Source organism: Diceros bicornis, chromosome 4, assembly GCF_020826845.1.
Source record: "Diceros bicornis minor isolate mBicDic1 chromosome 4, mDicBic1.mat.cur, whole genome shotgun sequence".
In the NCBI taxonomy this organism is placed as follows: Eukaryota; Metazoa; Chordata; class Mammalia; order Perissodactyla; family Rhinocerotidae; genus Diceros; species Diceros bicornis.
In genome coordinates, this window is record NC_080743.1 from 46,417,769 (window position 1) to 46,441,145 (window position 23,377).

The following is a 23,377-nucleotide window of genomic DNA, read 5'->3' on the forward strand; positions in this document are numbered from 1 at the left end:
AGATTTTCAGTTATTTACAAGGTACAAAGCACCTTATTAATTCTACTCTCTTAATTAGTACTACCAATTCAGTATAAAATGTTAATTATATTAATTAAAGATGAGAAGCCCCTAATAGTCCATTTTAGGTCTTCCCACAACACACAATGAAGAAATAACTTTTGTTGATTTTCTCTGGAACAGTAGGCACCATTTTATAGTAATAAAAGTAACATTTATAAGAACTTTTACCACCACCTAAATAAAGTTAAAGAGCTATGATCCTCAGTAAAAGATTTCAATATTGTATGTACACAGAAACTTCTTTAAAAAAAGCAGAACTTAAAATACACACATTTACCAGATAAAAAGAACAAAATCCTATCATGGTAGATATGCTTTTTTAATCAATTCCCCTCTCTCCCCAGCACATATATATACATACCCTTCTTCTCCATATACACCCTTCAATTACTCAGTTGCTATAAGGTGAAAATCGTCTCAGACGGTGATAGTTAAAACAACTCCCCATTTAACGTCACTATATTTTTAGAGTTTTTGTTGCTTTTGTTTGCAATTCATGTAGAGAATTTAAGACCTATAGCATCATCAGCATCATCTGGGAGCTTGTTAGAAATGCAGACTATAAAGCCCCAACCCAGACCTACAAAATCAAAATCTGCATTTTATATGCACATTAAAACTTGCTAAACCCTCACCTATAGGATTTAATACCATTCAGAGATGGAGGAAAAAACAATTCCTCTTTGAAGATATGCCACTATTTAATCTTGGGGAAGGTCACAACCAAAACGTGACCTTCCTCATCTATAAAACAAAGGCTTGGAAATGGCCCCCACTTGCTCTAAAATTCTGTTAGTCCATAAGATGTCTAGAAAAATATCTGAATTTTTAATCAGTTTATCAGCTGCCATAGGATTTTTATAAGGAGGGGAGCCAAGGATTACATACTTATTGCAGAACTATCATACTTCAAAGTTTAAAACCATTAAAAAAGTTAAGTAGCCAAAATTACAAAATACAACACCTAAGCAAAGAAATCATAAATTATATTTATTCCTAATATATATATATTTTAAGGAGAAATCCATTTCTAAGTGAACACTAATTTTTCACCATTAACTGACCCAAAGATTCCACAAACACAAACTTTTTGGTCAAAACTGTTATTTAGCCAACGACTATTTAAAACTTAATTAGACCTGAATAATACTACAGAACTATAAAAAATACTCTACTGTGTCAATACACACGTAGTTCTTTCCATTAGAAACTCAACTTTACAAAGTTATCCTCTATCAACTGCTGAGAGTTAAGTAATCAAATTTGAGGATCAGCTGGGTGCTTCAATTGATATTTATCATGAACTTACCTTTGGTGTTAGAATATTTGAGTTTTATAAAATATTAAAAGAAAAAAACTACCTGTATGTGCATCCTAGCTTACAATAATTTAAAACTATAAAAATAACAGAAGCTATAATTTTTCTTGCACAAAACAAACCTGCATTTTACTTCCTCTACCTAGTGCAGATGAATTCTAAAGTAGCGCTTCTCAAACCTTAATGTGCATATGAATCACCTGCAGATCTTGTTCAAATGCAGTTTCTGATTAGAAGATCTGGGTAGGGGTCTGAGAGTCTGCATTTCTAGCAAGCTCCATGGTGATGCCAAATTCAGACACAGAGCAAGTAGAAAGCTTCTAAAAACAAAAAAGCATAACTTATAATATTTAGATGGCCATGGTTTGCAAAGCACTGGTCTTGATAACATTTCCAATGAAATTCCTAACTGAGCAACCTAACACTTTCCCATCCTTATCTTACTCGATCCCTCATATGGATGTGATACTTAATCATTCTATCATTCTTAAAACCTAGAAAACTTGTATCCTAATCTTCCTTCTACCTCTCTTTCTTTTTGATCTCTTCCCATGTTCCTCATACTTACATGTGGGTGCATCACAGGATTCCATTCTTAGCTTCATCTCTTTTCCATTCTAATGCTGTCCCTGGGTCACCTGTATGCTCATGGTCCAACTTCTGCATCTCCAGCCTAGACATGTCTCCCAATCTTAGATCCATATATTCAACTACCTAACAGACATTTCTAACCATTTGTCTTCACAGGTGTCTAACACAAAATATCGCAAACTGAACTCTTCGTCAACACCTACCACCCCTAGAAACCAGCTTTTTCAACCCTGTATTGATTTTGTGACCACCCCCACCCATCAGCCCATTTGTCCAAACCACATTTTAAGACTCTATCCTTCTCCCTCACCAAGTGCAATTAATCCTATCTTCTACTTATTTCTCAAACTTCCTTCCTTCCTCTCTAGTGTCAATATCAGTTTGGAAATGGATCATTTCTGATCTGGTTACCAGAGTAACCTAACTAGTCTTCTTGCTTCCAATCTCCTTTTCCCCCTCAGTCTCATCCTCCACACTACTGTGTAATCTTTGCAAACCTAACTTGATAGCACTCCCCTATTAAAATTCACCAACGATTCACCATTAACTTTAGGAAAAAATACTAACTTTTTTTTAGCGCGTCATATAAAGCTCTTCACAATCTTGATTCTGTCTCTCTCTGGTCTCAACTCCCGCCACCCCTTGACAGTCAGCAAGTACTCTTGCCATGTCAAGCTACATGCAGCTGCCTGAGAGTGTCACATCCTCTAACGCCTGTGTGTTTGCATAGGTTATTATTCCCTTAGCTTAAAATGCCCTTATTAAGCTAAGTACTAATCTTCTTTCAAGACTCTACTCAAGCATCAGATGCTTTAAAATGCCTTTTCTAATCACCTCAAGTCTGAGTTAGGTAACACCACAAACTGTGCTCCCTCTATTACAGGGTTTTCCATATGCCTGCCTCTATTCTAGTACTTATCAAACTGTATTATAATTGCTGGTTTATTCATCTCCTCCACTAGACTGAGCTCATCAATTACTCCTTTTAAAAACAGAATGTCCAATACATGGTAGGTTCTCAATAAGTGTATGCTGAATAAACTATCTTGAAATACAGTCATAAATAATTATTATGGCTACATGTTTAAACTACAAATAACTTCCAATAACTGTGTCTCTAAGATGATAAAAATTTTACTTCACTTTACTTATAGACTCAACAGAACTTCATAAGACTTCACAAAACATGGAAGTCCAAAATACTTAAGGTACTCACTTAATTCTCAACAACCTAAACGTATTTGTTAAAAATATCAGAATAGCCTTCCGAATATTGTGTTAAACTAAGATATTTTAATTTCACTAACTACAGCGTTAGACAAATAAAAGCACTAGTCTCTTCTCCAATGGCTGAAGTAGGAAAGGAGTATGGTAAAATGATGCGTATATTGTTCAGGTGGCCTAGGTTTGTGCCCTGACTTCTTCTACTTACTAGCTACACAAACTTGGATAACACTGAACATCCCCAAGCCTCAGTTTCTTCAATGGAAAACAGAGATACAATTGCTTACGTACCCCAGAGGTTGTTTCAAATATACAGATATGAATGTGAAAGCATTTCTATAAACCATGAAGTGCTAAATAAATCTGAACTATTATGTTAGCTTCCATCCCAGCATCTGCCAAAGATTTTACAGGTGCAGATTTAAATTCAAGTTTTGCAGGCTACTACAACCTCCCATACCCATTCCATATTTCTCTCCAATGACTGAAAATTCATAAATAAAATTAAGTTCCAGGATCACCAGAGCACAAGACTTATTCAATTCAAATTCACAAGTCCTCAATATTCTTATGTATTTAAAGTGTTAAATGATATCTAATTTAATAATAATCTGACATGTTCTTAAAAAGTGGTTATTTTATAAATCTCAAAGTAAATCTCAAGGTAAGTTGTTGGTACAGTCATTTAAATTTCAGCTCCATTTTAAAAAATTAATTGGAGGACAAAAATCAGCAGGGAATATTTAGAGATATCTTCTTTTATGAACTATTTAGATTGAGTACTGTCTACTGACATAGAAGTTTGATCTACTATATACTAATTAACATGAAAGTTAAAAAGTCACCATTACAAAACCAAGATGTTTTTCCCCCAAATTTCTGGCTTCTCAGATACACCTGGTGGTCTAGCAATCAGAAGAGAAAATTTGCTGCATTTTTCTAAACTAAAAAAGTGATAGAGCATGTTAATTCTGCTCTCAGCAATATCTTTCTTTGTTCAGTAGGGACTTAATGGGGATTATGGACTATATTAGGAGAACTGTTTTCAGTCCCTTCTGTAATATTTATAAAAATAGGATTCTTTAACTTTCAAAGGGCAAAACTCCTTTAAAAAAAAAAAAAGAAAAAACAAAATCTACTACAAAAGTCAGCACTTCGGTACCTGATTGTGGTAACAAGGCCAAAATCCAAGACGAAGCCCTTTATTGCACATCGTGTTCCAACATCTTGGGCAGCCCCATCTTGCGACCTCTCCAGATTGGCTGCTCCTGCTCTCTCTACTGCAGAGAGAACTTCAATTAGAGAGATTCTGAAGCTCATAAATCTAAACTGGATACTCCCCTCATTGGAGGCAAGGATGGTAAGAATCACTAAAAAGATTCAAGTTAGAGGAGGTTTCAAATATTAAGTGGCTTGAAACCACTATAATGCAGGCAGCTGAGAGTCTTACTATGCAACAGTCTATTTACCTAAAAAAAAAATCTTAAGGAAAAGAATGGCAGCAAATTATTAGATAACCTGAAAAAAACAGGTTATATAATCATAAACCTCTAAAAAGTGAAATATTCTCCACTAAACTTGTGTAGAATTTATATCTGTAATACGAACTTATAGCTGGCCATTCATGTTCACAATCCCTATGAGAAAAGCAAGCAAGAAAAAAAGTAGGACACATTACCAACTTCTTTTTATGCCCTAAAATAACTTCCTTGAAAAATTGTTTGGTTAAAAACCACTGGTTAGGAAGGTTTCCCTGCTGACTTAAGCCTAGCTGCCCAAGCAAGGATTCAGAAAACGTCTTCACCTACAACAGTGCATAGGCAGAAGGAGCAGAGGCTATGGCGGTCTTCCTAGTGACACTTCCAAGTCACATAAATGGCGTATGTTTCTGGGATAGACTGCCAACAAGTTACTGAAAGAAGAGAAACAAAAACAGCAAAAACCTGGCAAATAAACAGGCCAATGCCCTCACGTGTTTTATTATGACATAAAAGGTAAGTCTTAACTAAAGCTACCTTGAGGCTACCAGATCTAAATCATATCCTCCATACTAATACTAACTGATTTGTGAAAGACTGGATTAGTTTTCAAGCTGTTTTTCCATAAAGATGTGTAATGATGTATAACATGTATAAAGCATTTCTTAGACCAAGCAAGTAACAAGCCACATCCCAGAGAACTTCAGCAATTAAGATTTTTCAATTAGAGGAATAAACAAACAATTTGAACCACCTTTACCACCATGAATTTTTATCAAAAGTGTGCTGGTTTGTGCTATGCAAAAGAATGAGGTTAATACTGTTGACATACTATAACTGTATTTACTAAAAAATTTAACAATGATTTTACCTTACCTGAGTGTGAAAATTTGAAATGGTAGTTGTCTCAATATCTTTCTTGCCCAGAATTTCCATTTTCACTGGAGTGTTGGGGAAATTAAAAGCAAAGTAGTCCAAAAAGTCTGGGAGATAAGCAGCTGCTCCATGCACTATTGCTAAAGCATAGTAAGCAGCATTTTTCTCATTTTCACTGAATGTCAAAGCAAGAAACTCCTCAGAAAATCTCTCCATCTCCATTGGAGACAAAAATGAGAGTTCATCCATGTAAGCATGAAGGACAAGAGCACCACCATTGGACTGGTGTTCCTCATGAATAAAGTTGCTAAATTTAGTACCTGTTTTTAAGAAATTTCTACGAATAGAATGTTCCTGGTGAGTCATAAAAGGTGTCTGTACTCCCTGGGGTACCCGATATTCTTGCATGCCCAAATTTAATCGGCACAGCTGTTCATCTTTCAGATACCTGAAGGACTCCTTATTAACTCCTGAAGTGCTATTTATTTGTCCTTGGGTGAGGATTTCCTTACTGATGCGAGTCAGGCCAGCACAGACGGTTTGTACTTCCTTATTGTACATTTTAAGGCGTCTTCCTCGCATATCTTCTCGGTGTTTCTTTTTCTTTTTCTTCTTTATTTTCTTCAAGACAAAATCATCAGCTCTCTGGGTTTTACCATTTTCATCTGGTGTTTCTGGCCACAATAATTAAAAAGAAGTTAGTTGCTGGGCCTAGCGTCAACATACAAGCTTCTTAAGGTACTTGATCTCAAATTAAAAAGCCTATTCTCAGTTTCTCTGAATTTGCCATTACAACTTACATGTTTATAAAATGAGACAAAGATCTTAAAATACAATAATATTCTGGATTGAAGATTATGCTAAAAAGTAGATAATGCAAAAGTAAGCACATAACTTAACATGACTTGCAACCAAAACTAAAGGAAATATCACATACTTCACATATGCCATAGCATATGGAATATCTGTTCAGAAACCACTGTAAAATCTAAAATGAAGCTCATCATATTTTGCTGTCAGTATACAAATTTCTATGATACATATAAGTGAATCAAACAAAGGCAAATTAAGCTATAAAACATCATTTTGCCTACCAAATTGGCAAGATTTTTTTTTTTTGGCATCCTCATATACTGTCACTGGAAGTATAAACTGGTACAACTTTCATGGAGGGCAATTTGGTACCCTCCAAAATGGATATGTACCAAAAGCCTTGAAAATAATAATAATTCTCAGACCCAGATAGTCAACTCCCACGTAAAAATTACCTAAGAAATTAACTGAAGATACACAAAGATATCCATGACAGTGTTATTTAGGGACTCCCCTAAATGGCTAATAACAGGATACTGATTAAACTCTGATACTTACATACTGATAAAATACTACCCAGACACTACATATTGTATTATAGATGAAAAGAACTGACAAATTACAAGGTTACAAAATGCTTACATTGTCACTCTTTCCAGAAAGACTTCTCTAACGATTTTTCCCCACCCAATTTGGATAGCTACTCCTATTACATGATTCCCTAGCACTGAACTTCCCCTATCACAGCACTTACCACATTCTGTTATTACATATTTAATTTTCCACCTTTCCTACAGACTGTAAGCAATCTAAGGTCAGAAATATATATCTTACCTTTCTTTCCAGAGCATCTTATGCATGTATAATCTGATCCCATTTTTATAATATTAAACATTCTTTCATTCAAACATTTATTAAGTACCTACTATGTGCCAGGGACACTTCTGGGACTAGGGATATGGTGTTGACTAAGACAGACACAATCCCCTACTCTCTCAGACCTTACCATCTAGTTTGGCAAGAAAAAGAAAGTATCAGTAGGCTACTCTAGAGGCTGGGGAAGCTCTCTTTGCGAGGTGACATTTAGGCTGAGTCCTAAATAAGACAAGCAAGGCATGTTTTCTACGGAAAAATATTCCAGGGAGAAGCACAGGACCTAAATAAGGGAGTTGTCTAGGCTGGTAGGATTATAAATATCTAGCTTGCTTCCTTTTTGCTTATCTCTATTTCCTAATTCCAATAAACATACATTACTTTTATAATTTAAAAATTTATTTTTAATTTTTAAAGGATTATCATGGATTGACAAACTCAAAATAGAACGGCATCTTTTATTTACTAGTTGGAAAATACACCTAGCAAGAAATCTTTAGGATTAAATATCAGGTATGGGCCTGACCAACCTTTAAGCTTGGTGGGATATTTACTGTATAGAATGTATCCACCCAACTATAGTATTTCTGACATGATTCAAGTAATTCAGTGTTAAGACAGATACTCCAATTAATCCTATTACTACATCTGGGAAGAACGAGTTCAACAAATTTTGCAGTAAAGAATTTAGTTGGTATAATATGTAAATATATGACAGCTGCAGTACTCAGTACAAAATCATTCCAAATCACCAGGCAGTACAAGTTATGAAACATTCTAAAGAAAGTATTTAAAAGTGCAAGGCAAAGATTTTAAAGTGTATAGATACCAAATAACTTTCATTCCATGTAATATCTGCTTTTAAACAACAAAAAGAAAACCCTTCATTTGCAAATATCACTTGTAATTAAACTGAGATCATATACCAAAATATACATGTAATCAGATTGTTTCAATTGGCAAGAGAGAAAAAGTAGTCAATCTTTTATTCTATATACAACTAAATCTTTGAGAATTCGTTAAAACATCTAGTATGTCATTTATATTTCTTACCAAATAAAATTAATCTAAATGCTTTTCCCATATATCAAATCAGTAATTTAGGCAATTCTCCCAAGCAGCTAAATGTTAATGCCATTAAATATAAAGGTTAGACCAATTAAAATAGTCATCTAATTACCCTCTGCTAAATGTTTTAGCAATTTCACAGAAAAAAAGAAAAGAATGTCTCTGAATAGATCCTGTTATTTTAAGCTTCAGAGGAGGTATTTAGTATGCAGAAGATGAATTGTGACCTAAATCAGCCACTGAAATTAACACCAAGAAGGAGATGCCTTGATTGTAACACATTTTCTATATTACTATCAGCTTACCAATGGTAATTCTAACATGGCCAAGTCTCTGTGGGTTTTATTCCAAAACTCATTTATATGGGAGCCATTCAATCAGTGAAACACAGCCCATCTCAAAAAAAATCACTGTACCAGGAAATGAAAAGGAACTTACATTGATTGTAATCTCGTATTTCAACATGATAAAAGTTTAAAATATGAAATAAATTTCAATCTATCTCCTCACTAATCCTGTTTTTCAAATTTTGATTCTTATCTAAGGCTGAAATATAGAAAGCTCACCTTTGTTTATAGAGCAATTTGAGACTACTTGTGTCATATTAGCTAATGAATTTCCATGAATAAACAAAATTTATTTTTGAATTATTGCGGTGGCGCCAAGTGAGAATGGCATACATATACAAAGTTGTTAAAGGTTATTATAGTAAGTTAGCCATTACTGCTTTATAAGAATGATACTGAAGTTGCCTTGCCTTGAATTAGAAAACATTATTTAAAAGTCAATGTCTTTGCAATATAAATGTATCAAATCAATATGTTGCATGCACATTTTAAACTTACACAATGCTATATGTCAATTATATCTCAATTAAAAAGTCAATGTCTAAAGTCTTCACAATCTTTCCATTTCTTGTGGCGTGTTTTAGCTTTCCAACAGAGAATATATTTAGGAAGTAACATTTTGAGTTTTTTCCCATAGTGCTAAAGCTAAAATTTACTGACATCAGTCCTTTTACAGAAAAAGAGCCAGGCTACACCATATCTGTGATTATCAAACTGTGAAATTAAATATGAAGAGATATATGTAATTCTACAGAGGAAAACACATTCATCTGAAAGACAAATGGCTGACTGTCTTAAAAAAGGTCTTTATAACTATAAGTAGATTAATGCACGACACTATCAAGAAAATCCTCACCTGTCCTAATATCATCAATATTATCAACTATCAAATAGCATCATTTACTTAACATCACTATTGAAAACTTGCATTAATGCAAAAAATATTGCTTGCAACATTACAAAAAAACTTAAATTCATAACACCATTCTTACACTTGAATTATAGCTTAGAACTGAAAAAGATGTAATATCCTCAACTCCTAAAAATCATGGTGGATAGGCAAAAGCAAAACAATTACAATTTTTTACAGTTTATTAATAATAATTTTAAAAAGGCTAAAGTTGTTTTATGAAAAATAAATTTTTTTGGTCGTATTAAGAGTTCTTCCTGTTCCATATAAAAACCTGATTAAAAAAGAAAAACAAAAAACTGCTCATTTTGAAGGCCGTTATTTTAGTAAATCATTGTATGTTAATAACACTGCCTTACTTTACCCCCACCCCTCTGTATTATGGTGTTTAAGAGTGGCTGGCTGGATTTGAATTCCTGTCCTACCACTTCCAGCAGTATTACCTTTTGCAAGTTAATTTCTTTGTACCTTGTTTTTCAGTGGCAAAATGGGGGTAAGTAACAGTACCTCCTCATAAAATCAGTGTGCAGAGTAAATGAAACAAAGCATATGAAGTACTTAGAATAGCCCTAGAACATAACAAATACTCACTACATGTTAACTACTATTATTACCCCCAAAACAGTTGAATTGTAAAGGCAGCAGAGTGTGCTGTTTAAGAGCAGTGCTTTACAGTTAGACCTAGGTTAATATCCTAGCTCTATTGCTTACTAAGGTCTCTGGGCAAGCTCATTAATCTCTTTAAATTTCAATTTTCTCATCTTAAAATGTTATTAACACTAGTATCTATCTCACAGAGTTATTGTAAGGATTAAATGAAACAATGAATATAAGGCACATCACAGTATTTGAAACACAATTAAGTGCTCACTACCTTTATTATCATTTTCATAATAATAATATTTGATAACATTCCTTGAATAATTGGCAATAACTCTGGGATATCAAAACTAGAGCTAGAAATTAGTGACCGAGAGTATAATGTAGTACCACACAAGAGAATCACATAAAAAGGGAAAAAATCTCTGAAAGAGGGAAGAAAACTCTTATTCACCAAGCGTCTGTTAGAGATCATATATGTTATCTCATTTTAATCCTCAAACAAACCAGTGAAGTAGATATATGAGTCCTTTTTATGGAGAAGAAAACAGAACTTGAAACAAGATAAATTACTTATATTAGGTCACAAAGCAAGCAGGTATCAACCAAGATTCAAACTCTCACCTGGCTGACTCTAAAACTCAAACTCTTCCAACACACTATACTACTCTCTCTTCCTTTCTGCCTTCTCTATCGCCTCCTCTCTGCAACACTCCCGTTAGATGATCAACTAAAATTACCTAGTTACAATTAATGGACTTGAGGTGGCTTAGAAGACCCTCCAGTAAAGGGAGTATTATTTCATTCAACAAATATTTTCCTGAATGCCCACTACATGATAACTCTGCATGATCACAAAGATGGCATTATTTATGTTATGCAAAATTTTTCATACCCTTAAAAGCTTTTTTGCCTTTCTATGGGTGAGTAAGGAAAAATATCAGTCCCTTGAAGTTGTTGCTCTGATAAATGAGATTATCTGTTTGTTTAGTTCTCTGTATAATCCCAAAATAATTCCCTACTCCTATTAGCAAAAACAATCAACTGTTTTCAGATTTAAAATTCCTGCCAATAGCTTTTTGACATCACAGAAAATTTCAATTTGTTGTCTGACTTAGGGACACTTTGCCTGTGACGGCAGTTGGTAAAAGAGGAAAAAAACATGAGAAACGAAGGCTAACTTACAAGGGAATACATATGAGCAATCCTGTCACTTAATGACATTGGAGAAGAGAACTATGGGGATCAACTCCCCTCTTTCCTTTTTTAAAAAATATTAAAATATGACTAAAATAATAAATTTACTAACCAAGAATAATTAAGAAGCATTACTATGCTCTTTATGAGCAATAAGAGAAAACATTAAGATTTCAAAAGACAGGTAACTGTCAGTTTAAGATTCAAACCTGTTGCTTACAAAAAACAAAAAATTTTAATATCTATTTATTACCTTAACAATCCAAATGTGTTTAGTGAAAAGCAAAAAGCCAACTGGACCATCAGTCAAAAAAACTGGGTTCTAGATGGGTTCTATCACTTACTAAGTAGAAAATTTTAAGCCTGTCACTTTACCTCTTCGAAAATCACTCTACTTCCCATTTTACAGATGAAGCAAGTTTACTTTAGCATTCACAGATTAAATTTCTGTTTCTATTTATGAGCAATTCCAAACATCTGGAATCTGAAATTTGTGACTAACCTATACATGAATTTGGATTGAGTACCGTTGGGCTGGTGTGCAGGGACATCTCTTAGCCGAATGATCTATCTCAGGAGTCGGCAAACTCTTTCTATAAAAAAGTCTGTAGGCCATATGATCTGTCTCAACTACTCTACTGTGCAGCTGCAGTACAAACACTACCATAGACAATACATTTGAATGAGTGGAGCAGCGTTCCAATACTTTATTTCTGGACACTGAATTTGAATTTCACATGATTTTCATGTGTCATGGGGTTTTTTTTGAAACATTTAAAAAATAAAAACCTTTCTCAGTTCACAGTTCCTACAAAAATAGGCAATGGAACTGATTTCTGACACAGGTAAAAGTAATTCAATGGAAGAACAATCTTTTCAACAAAAGGTGCTGGAGCAATTGGATATCCATAAGCAAAACAAAACAAAAAAACCCAACCTAAACCTCACACCTTACACAAAATTAACTCAAATGGATCACAGATTCAAATGTAAGAGTTAAAATTATAAAACTTTTAGGAAAAAAATCTTGGGCATCTAGGTCTTGGGACCTTAGACATGACACCAAAAGCATGATCCATAAAAGAAAAAAAATCAATAAGCTGGACTTCAACAAAATTTAAAACTTTTCCTCTGTGAAAGACCCTGTTAAAAGAATGGAAAGACAAGCAACAGAGTAGGAGAAAATATTTAAAAATCATATATCTGACAAAGGACTCAAATCTATAATATACAAAGAATTCTCAAAACTCAGTAGGAAAAACCAAATAATTCAATTAGAAAATGGGCAGAAGACAAAGAGACATTTTACTAAGGAGGATATATGGTCAGCAAATGATGACATGAAAAGATATTAAATATCACTAGCCATTGGGGAAATGCAACTTCAGTTCACCATGGGGTATCACTACACATCTATTAAAACAGATAAAATAAAAACAGTAACAATACCAGATACTGACAAGGATGTGGAGAGAGTGGATCCCTCATACACTGCTGGTAGGAATGTAAAATGGTACAGATATTCCAGAACACAGTTTGGCAATATCTTAAAAAAAAAACAAACTAAACATACACTTACCATATGGCCCAGCAATTATATTCCCAAAGAAATGAAAATTTACATCCACACAAAAACCTGAACATGAATGTTCACAGAAGCTTTATTCATAATAGCCAAACTGGGAACAACCAAAATGTCCATCAATAGGTGAATGGTTAAACTGTGGTACAGCCATACCATAGAATACTACTCAGCAATGAAAAGGAGTGAGCTATTGATACATAAAACAACCCGAATGGATCTCAAAGACATCATGCTGAATGAAAAAAATTTCAAAAGAACATATACTTATTATTCTATTTACATAACATTCTCAAATGACAAAATTATAGAGTTGGAGAACAGATTAGTGGTTGCTAGATTAGGGGTTAGGGAAGGTAGAGAGAGACAGAAGGTGCCTAAGACTATAAAGGGATAGCACAAGGGGGATCTTTGTGATGGAATTGTTGTGTATGCAGTGATAATATACAGGTGATAAAATGGCACGGAACTATACACACACCATTGTATCAATGTCAATTTCCTGGTGTTGATATTATACAATAGTTATGTAAGATGTAATCACTGGGGGAAACAAGTGAAGGGTAAGGACTTCTCTATACTATTTCTGCAATTTCCTGTGAATGTATAATTATCTCAAAATAAAAAGTTAAAATAGTTTCTGAAAATCTGAGGATAAGGGAAGGGAAGACATAGCTCTGTAAATAACAAGGGTCTAGCCACTCTCATTATTATTCTTATAGTTGTTTCAAGAACCAAGCATGATAAAATAACAAATGGCAGTTTTAACAGTGCCTAATATCAGCCAGACAGTTTTAAGTGTTTTCCACGTATTGCCCCATTTAATCTACATAACAATCCTATAAAAGAAATACCACAACCCCATTTTACAGACAAGAAAACTGAAGCTGAAGCAGGTTAAAATCATTTGCCCATGGTCACACAGTAGGTGGTAGAGTCGTGATTTAAACTCAGATTGACTCCACATGCAGGCCTCCCGCATACCACTGTAACAAGTATAAAGATGTTCAGCAAAAAAAAAGGTACCCATCAAAAAGTGTGCAAAGCCTGGATTAAACAAGGTTAAACCCATTTACTTTCTGTAGGGTTCTCAGAACTTTTGAAATGCCAGTGGGCATCATGTATCTAGAAGGCTACAGTACATAGTTTTTCCCCAACGTATTTGGCCAGGGAGCCCTTTACTCCCAAAATATATAATCCAACAGTCTCTCATTCAAAAGTTGAAATGTTTAAACTAGCCTTGTGATCATTTTGCAATATAAAAAATATCGAATCATTATGTTATACACCTGAAACTAATATAATGTTATATGTCAATTATATCTCAATTTAAAAAAAGAGTTAAAATGCTTAAATGACCTGATCTTAACCCACTTCTCTTCTTCACATATTAGCAAACTACCAATGCTTCAAGTTGCGCTGTCCAATGTGGTAGCCACTAGCCGAAAGGAACTACTTAATTATAAATTAATTAGAATTAAATAAAACAAAGAATTCAGTTCCTCAGTCACACTAGCCACATTTCAAGTTTCAAGACTTGTTTGTTTCAAGGGCCACATATGACTAATGGCTACCGTACTGGACAGCACAGATACAGAACACTTCCATCACTGGAGAAAGTTCTGCTGGACAGCACTGGGTTCAAGATTTGTTTTTGTTTGTTTTTTAAAGAACTCAGGGCCTGTGCAATCTTCAGAGAACCATATTGTGAATTATTATACTTGCTATATAATCCTCCATAAAAGGAGGCTAGGTCAGAAATTCCTGATGGGGCTGGACCAAGGCATAGGGAAAGGGTTAGCAAAGAAGTGGAAAAAATGAATAGCAAAAAGACAAAGCAACATCATGCAGCTGAGGGACGAAGCTTGAAGTGGAATTCAGGGGATCTGCATTCTAGTCCCTATTATGCCAATGATTCATTAAAAATATATATTTTTTAAATTTTTGTACTTGGTACTTATTAACTGTTACTTGATTAGACAGTCTCTTCACTACTTTGGCCCCTGGTTTTCTCTTCTACAATACAAATTTGAATTGGACGATCTCTAAGATTCCCTCTAGCTTTGTACAGTTAAAACACACAAACACACAAAATGAGAAGGTGAGAAATAAGGGCAAAAATAAAAGAGAACAAGATCATTGCATACCGGCAGTGGAAACTGTCACTCCTGTCAACTTGGCACAAGTTCTAATCTTGAGGATAAGATTTGGATACCACCAAAGGAAGAAAGATTTAATTCAATTCAGTAAATACTTATTGAGCAATTATTTGCAACAAACTACACTATTGGAAGTAGCACCCAAAAAAAACTGATTAACCCTAAGTTAAGACCAAATATGTGGAAAGAATCAAAGACTCACAAAACTTTAGATTGAAAGACTGGTTCATTAACATGTACAGTAATAACCTAACTGGCCCAGTACTAAAAAACACATAAGTATCTGAAAACCTTCTTGAGGAGATACAACTAACAAATTATATTAAATCATATACAAAGTACAAACACCAAATTCAAAATTCATACTCCGTTTCTTTTATAGAGAATATAAAACGCTACAGGTACTTGGGAATAGGAAGACACCAATTTTGGCGAACCTAATTTCTCTAGAACCCACACTTAATTAAGCAGTCCTACATTTTCTGGGTTAAATATTCTTGACTTTAGTGAAAGTTACTGGAATTAAATAAATTCTCAATTTGTTGTGCGACACAGAATAAAACGCAACTGAAATGCCTGCCTCTACTATCTTCTACTGCACACTTCTCACTTTTCAGAGGCACGGTTGGTCCTATTTCCTAGGATCAAAGGGGAGAGAAAACCTTCCCCATCCTTTTTCAGGGAATTAAGATTTAATACGAAAATTAAAAATGATTTTTAGGACCAAGATAAATTACATTTGATATTTTACCTTGCATAAGCTAAGGCAACCAATGAGTCGAGTCACCTCTAAGAATTCAAACTCATTAAAGTCCCAAACCATACCCGTGAATATTTTGGAGCAGAGGAGAGTGAATATTAAAGCTTTCCATCAAGGAAAACAGGAAGAAAGGATTTTGGCAACAAGCCTTTACCTTAAAAAGGCAGTTTTTTAGTACCCCAGCTACTAATCCCACGCCAAGCACGGCGCGGCGCGGCAACACTGGCGAATTTGAAAACAAACGTTGGCAAAGGCTGGGGGCGGGGGGCGGGGGACTGGTAAAGGAGTTAGTAACTGACAGCTCGGCCTCGAAGCGAGAAGCCTCAAGTAGGTCAGACTGTGTCAACGGTTTGAAATCCAGAGTCCACACCAGTGGGCTTAGGAGAATAGAACAGCAAGAGGTAAGCAGGGGATTGGCGTCTTTCACTACTAAAGGGGCGGGATATCGGAACCGAGAGAGACCTAGAGCTCAAGCGCGGGGCAGTTCGCCTGCTCTCACCTCTCTTGGGGGCCTTGATCAGGGGCACCCCTCCAGTCCTCTCGCCGTTTTCCTGCTTATCCTTGTGCTTGAGATCGGAAGGAACGAAGGAGCTGGGGTCACCATCAGAGCTGCGGTGGTGATGATGCCTGTGCCGCTCCTTGTGGCCCTTATGCTTGGGCCCGGCCGCGCTCACCGTCAGGGGCGAGAAGGTGAAGAGGGCCGAGGTGCCTGGGGCCGGGAGCTGGGCAGCGACAGCAGGCCCGGCGGGTGCCAGCGAAGGTGGCGGCGGAGGTGGCAGGAGCAGAGGCTCAACAGGCCCTGGGACGGTTGGGGCTGCATTCGTTGGCGGCAGCGGCCCGGGATGTTGGCGGCTGCGACGCCGCCGGTGAGGGGGAGCGAGAGGGGGGTCCTGGCTCGGCCGCCCCCGCTTCTCCTGAGACCCCCCGCTGCTCGCTCGGCGCTGCCGCTTCACTCCCCGCGGCGAGACCCCAGCGTGGGGTTTCTCCTTCCCCTCTTTGTCCGGCTCCTCCTGCGCCGCCACCGCCCGTACTACGCGCACTGCTCCGACCTGCGCAGCCATTTCACCCACAAACACACATTTAAATGGCCCGACCGCCCCCCCGTCCGCGTATCGCGCAAGCGCCTCCCGCGCACGGCCCGCTGGGCATTGAAGTCTCTCCGCCGCCCTCCACTTCTCGGCCGCTCTTCGTCCAGAGCTGAACATGCCGGAAGCGGCAATTTCCAGCGCTTCTCCGCAAGCCTCTCCAACCGAGCTGTATTGTAGAGCACCCTGGGCCGCGCAGAGCCTCATGGGAGCGGTAGTTCCTCGGCTACCCCCGTCGCGTCCCTGGCTCTGTGAGTGGAGGAGCGGAGAGAGAGCGTGCGCCGAGTCACGCTTCGGCCTGCGACGCAACCGCCGCTGGGCAGAGAGTTGCCGCCAACCGCCTTAACGGCTGAAACAATGTTGATGGCTCTGAGTCCGTCGGCGCGTTCCCATGATCGTCTGCCTGTGTCCCTTCGTCGTTTTACGCAGAGTAGGTGATATCCATAGTTACTTCTAAATTTCATATTCCTCTCCTAACCTTTGTGAGGTAAAAGCATCTCCGGCGATGAAATGAAGAGGAAAGGGGGAACTTAGTAATATGTAAAATGAGGGCCATTTTGCTTTAAAATCGAATGGGGCTGCAATTCAGAAATTTTTTGAACCGCCTCACGGGCATTGCTATGGTTACAGTCACAGGCGTAACAAGGCAGGTGCAAGAACTGTCTGGGAGCCTGGTGAGCGCCGCCCCACCTCCCCATTTAATGTCCGCACAGGTAGAGTCCATCGTTTATTTTGAATACATCCCTACAGTTAGACGAAGAAATTCTAGATGGAAAACCATGTTTTAAGTTTTTTTTAATAAGATTTTTTTCAAGTCCTAAGTGTAAGGTTGCATAAATTTGAAAAATATGTCTACCAGAGAACACTCCAAAAATCATCACAGTTCAACAACGTTGCTGCTCAGAAATTCATTTACAACTTCATTGTCACTTCAGATTTTACCTAAGATTCTTTTAATGTATTTGGTCCTTGAAAAAGATATTTGGGAGTAATTGATTACAGTGATGTACTCGGATACAATTACTGTGGTTTGATACCACTAGATACCTGGAGAAGTTTGTTGCAAATAATTGCTCAATAAGTATTTACTGAATTGAATTAAATCTTTCTTCCTTTGGTGGTATCCAAATCTTATCCTCAAGATTAGAACTTGTGCCAAGTTGACAGGAGTGACAGTTTCCACTGCCGGTATGCAATGATCTTGTTCTCTTTTATTTTTGCTATCATTAGGCTTCCTAATGAAAAATATTGAAGTACAAATGCTGTTTAAGTATTTCATGTTTCTAAAAGTTGTAAACTTTTTTTTTAATTTAAAAAAAGGTAAATCATTATGAGAACTCGGGAATCCTTTGTAATAATTACCCACTAACTTATTTGTAACATAAAATTAGATTTGAAAGATCAGATTTTCTTAAGGTAGATCCGATTTTTTTAATCTAGCAGTACTTCTAATTGGTTGGATATATGTTGCACATGTTTATGTAGGACGTTTGAAATGAAGAAAATGCTGCCAGATAGCTGTTTTGTCGATTACTCTTCTAGATTTGGTAATTTAATAATTTTGGTTAAAACTTATCAGAAATGTAGTTGAACATCTTGTTAGTTGGTATATCCAAATAAAATAATGATTGTCATTATTTACATATTTTATTTTCTTAAATATAGCTTCTTACTACTCTAGTTTCCCACAACGTTTGGGAAGATGTGCAAGGTATGCTTTATTTAGGCAAAAATAACTCCCAGGGAATAGTCACTGTCACAAGCAGTAATTTTGTGCTGCAACCACAAGCTAAGATTTTTTTTAACATGTTTTATAGTAAATTCTGGCAATGTAGACATTTAATTGAGATCCAATTCTTAGAAATCTTTCAAAGTTCATATTTATGTAGAAAATTAGAATAAAAATAACTTCCAAAAATGAAAAATAAGTCCATTCTAAAACTGTTTCTCATACAGCATTCTCCACATAAGCTCAAGTGACAAACTTTTATTTGGGGTTTCCAACCCAATGAAAGTGTAACACTTCTGGCACTTATTTGAGTATTGCTTTTCTTGTAAAAGCCATTAGCACGTTACCATATCTTCATTGTTGAAATTATGAATATAGAGCACTTATTTTAGCTAGCAATATTTTATTAGTTTTATTTACAGATGCACTTGCAGCCTATATTCCAAAGTTGTGTTAAATATTCCAAGTTGATGGTGGGTCCCTTGGTCCTTTGGGTTTTGAAAAACGATTTGCAAAACCTGGGAACAAAAATAAAATTGAATGAAAAAAGAAAGATTTTTTTATATAGAAATGAATACTTGGATTTTAGAGTGTATTGTAATACATGCAAGTACATGGGTTTTTTCCAGAAGGTCAGGCAGCATCTTTGATCAATTTAGTAATAGATTGTAAAGGTATAGTAATTAAGTTAATGCTTAAATGATAACAATAGAATACTTATAACATTTTAAATTTGTAGAACACTTACAAATTTAATAATGGTAATAATTAGATGAAGAATCCTGGTTATAATAGCCTTTGGTAATTCAGCATATAATATTTTTTTTCCAACTTTATTGGGATATTATTGACATATAACATGTAAGTTTCAGGTGTACAACATGATGATTTGATACATGTACATATTGTGAAATGATTACCATGTTAAGATTAGTTAACACTTCCATCCCCTCACATAAATACCATTTTTTTGTATGGTGATTACATTTAAGATTTACTCTTTAACCACTTGTAAGTATATAATACGGTACTATTAATTATGGCCAGCCCTGGGGTCTAGTGGTTAAGATTCCGTGCTCTCACTACCATGGCGTAGATTCATTTCCCGAGTTCCTTTCCCAGTCACTGAACCACACCACCTGTCTGTCGGTTGTTATACTGTGCCGGGCTGCATGTTGCTGTGTTCCTGAAAGCTATGCCACTGGTATTTCAAATACCAGCAGGGTTATCAGTGGTGGACAGGTTTTAGCGGAGCTTCCAGACTAGACAGACTAGGAAGAAGGATCTGGCCACCCGCCTCCAAAAAATATTGGCCATGAAAACCCTATGAATAACAGCAGAACGATGTCTAATATAGCGCCGGAAGGAGAGAGGATGACACAAAAAGACCAGACAGGGTTCCGCTCTGCTGTACACAGGGTTACTAGGAGTATAATCGACTCCATGGCACTAACAACAACAGCTGTTACAGTTACCATGCTGTACATTAGATTCCCCAGAACTTATTCATCATATAGCTGGAAGTTTGTACCCTTTGACCAACATCTCATTTCTCCACCTCCCAGCCTCTGGCAGCCACCATTCTACTTCATATGTCTATGAGTTGGCTTCTTTAGATTCCACATAATAAGTGAGAACATACAGTTTTTGTCTTTTTCTGTCTGACTTATCTCACTTAGCCTAATGCCCTCAAAGTCCATCCATGTTATTGAAAAGGCAGTATTTCCTTCTTTTTTATGGCTGAATAATACTCATATCTTTATATGAATATGTATATGAAATATGTATGTATTGTCTTTATCCATTCATCTGTCAATGGATGCCTAGTTGTTTCCATGTCTTGGCTATTGTAAATAATGCTGCAATGAACATGGGGTGCAGATATCTCTTCCAAGATAGTGATTTCATTTCCTTCGGATATATACCCAGAAGTGAGATTGCTGGATCATACGATAGTTCTATTTTTAATTTTTTGAGGAACTTCCATACTGTTTTCCATAGTGGCTGCACCAATTTATATTCCCACTAACAGTGCACAAGAGTTCCCCTTTCTCCACAGCCTTACTAACACTTAACTGTTGTCTTTTTGATAATGGCCATTCTGACAGGTGTGAGGCGATATCTCGTTGTTTGGATTTGCGTTTCCCTGATGATTAGTGATGTCAAGCATCTTTTCATGTACCTGTTGGCCATTTATATGTCTTTTTTGGAAAAAAGTCTGTTCAAGTCCTTTGCCTAGTTTTTAACCAGATTGTTTGTTTTTTAAATAATATCCTTTTATGTACATCTTTTCACTCCACCCACTCATCAAAAAAACAAAACTGGGAAATTTCAATTTCAGAAATATAAGCACTATTGCTTTGCAAAATTTTTGTATTAAATCCAGTTATACTTCTGCTTTGGCTCAGAAAGCCCTCAATTTGTTACGAGATTATGTTTGAAAAACTTAGAAAAAATAAAATAATAAACAATCCTGAAAAACTAAGTGGTTAATCATTTTTATTTATCTCTCTCCCTCAAACACTCCCCTCCTCTCCTCCCCCACAAAAGAAGGCAGATGAGGAAATTTTGCACAACCAAATAAGACTATTTCTGTGTACTTTCAAAAGATTTGTAGGTTGATAACATTGGTTCCTTATCACTTCAGCAATATATGACTTTCCTTTTCTTTGATAAAGGTATATTTTCAAGGTACTCTTACACTTAACAGTTTTAGGGGCTCAATTTGAGCAATGACAGCTTTGAAATACCAAGGGAGAACAGAGAATGGAAAACTCAAAGGTATTCCTAAACCTTTAATTTCATCATCATACAAAATTGTGGGTATTATATCCTTACAGAACTGATGAAAGGATCAGATGAGATATTTGGTAAAGCATCCAGCACAATGCCTGGCACATAATAACTACTCAACTGTTGCTTAAATCTGAACTACAAAAAACTATACCAGAACTGGAAGAAAAGGAGAGTAGAAAAGAGGAAAAGAAAAGAAGATAAAAACAAAAAATCCACTAAAATTACATTTATTGATGGTGATGGTAAAAAAATTGAGGGAGGGGCACACAGTCTACATTTTATTCCTCTGAGTGGTAAAAATGAAGACAGACAGAAAAATATTTCAGGTTAAATAGTTTCACACAATAGTCACAAAATTGTCTCTTAAGTCCAGGTGGCTTGATTGCAACCCAAGTGGACTGAGAATAGAAGTAAGAATATAATATGCAAGTACTAAGTATCTGAAATTTGAGGAATACCTATATTCAGTCTTTTTCACTGATCAATTCTCAACATTTTAGAACAGTAGTGAGCCACCTTTTTTTGCATGGAGGCCAATTTAGGAAAAATAAAAATTTGTATAAATCACACAATTTTTTCATTCAAATTTAAATACTTTTTTAAGTAAAATATCCTTACAATTTATATCATTCCTTTATAAAAGAGAACCAATGAAAAAGTTAAGTGCTGCTTTTTAAGTAGGTAAAATGTTCAAATCTAGGCATATTTGAGAAGAAACAACATGGAGACAGCTCTCTAATATTTTATCTTCATATTAGATCACAGACTGTTGTAAAGTTCGATAGGCCATGAGTTAATCAAATGGTATCACTGATTGAGGAAGCAGGGAACACTTGTGTTACAGGCAAAGTGTGGTGCTTTGTTCGTTGGTTATACAATATTCTATGTGGATTTTTTTAACTAAATGATTTCATAGGAATAATAACTTATTTTTTTCTAATTATAACATTTTAAACCATAGAGTTAATGTAATCCAAGTAAAATTTTACGGCCCAAGAAACATACCCAGAGATTCTAGTTAAATATTTTGTTGAGGTGAGATAGGGACCATAACTGAGGTATGGCAGAGATTGCTACGTGTCCACCAAAATCTTTGCTTGCTTCTTCAGGAATAGAATTGTGTATGGGCAACTGTCTGACCAGCATTATTACATTTTCCACTTTCTCTTGCAATTTAGATATAGCACATATCTAAGTTCTCTTTAAGAGAGTGTGAGCTGACGTGATGTTGCCACTGCCACTTAAGGCAGTACCTTAAGAGCAACAGAGGAGGCCACACCTTTTTCTCTCATCTTGCCACCTACAATCTGGATGTGACAGCAACCCAATTTTGACCATACAGATTAGGACAATACTGTAAAGCAGTAATTCTCAAGGGGTGGTCCCAGGGATACCTGGAAGTCTCCTAGACCTTTTCAGGAGGTCTGCTTTTTGCTTAATAATTTTTAGAAGAAACATCCTACATTAATTGCTATGCTTCTTAGAAAAATTTATAGCATACATGATACTACCTTAAATAGTATTACAAATTTATGTCATATAGAATAATAGAATGCTTAAAATATAGAATTATCATTTTAAATTTATACCTTGTACTTAGGGGTGATTGGGTAAATAATGCTTGTTAAACTGTCAGAATTGTGCTTCAGCTCCTATTGTTGAATGAGTTATACAAGATTAATAGCAATTGCTGTTTTTATCACACTTGTGTATTTTTTATAATTTTACTTAGATATAAACTGGAGTATTATAGCTTCTCGGAATTTCTTCATTTGGCTAGTCACATTCATTTACTACATGTCACCATAATCATTTGGTTACCTAGCTTTATTTTCTGCATATACTAGGCAATTCAATCCTAGGTAAGATGTTTTGAGGTAGCTGAGGTCAAAAATAAAAAGGACAATT

General features: G+C 35.9%; 2 protein-coding genes across 4 annotated transcripts in view; both read right to left on the reverse strand.

Annotated features, from left to right (window-relative positions):
• Positions 1–17,087, reverse strand: part of RSBN1 (round spermatid basic protein 1) — a 51,142-nt gene extending 34,055 nt beyond the window's left edge. For 2 of the 3 annotated variants that reach the window (XM_058538827.1, XM_058538826.1), the window contains exons 1-2: positions 16,359–17,085; positions 5,551–6,224 (exon numbers count right to left, since the gene is read on the reverse strand). In XM_058538827.1, coding sequence (XP_058394810.1) covers positions 5,551–6,224; positions 16,359–17,064 — 1,380 coding nt within the window. In that variant the 5' untranslated portion in view covers positions 17,065–17,085. Of the gene's footprint in view, positions 1–4,358; positions 4,477–5,550; positions 6,225–16,358 lie in introns of all 3 variants that reach the window. The other variant, XM_058538828.1, reaches the window with a different exon arrangement.
• A 2,017-nt stretch (positions 17,088–19,104) lies between these two features.
• Positions 19,105–23,377, reverse strand: part of PTPN22 (protein tyrosine phosphatase non-receptor type 22) — a 46,087-nt gene continuing 41,814 nt past the window's right edge. The window contains exon 21 of the mRNA XM_058538834.1: positions 19,105–19,191. Within this exon, the coding sequence (XP_058394817.1) occupies positions 19,127–19,191 (65 nt within the window). The 3' untranslated portion in view covers positions 19,105–19,126. The remainder of the gene's footprint in view (positions 19,192–23,377) is intronic.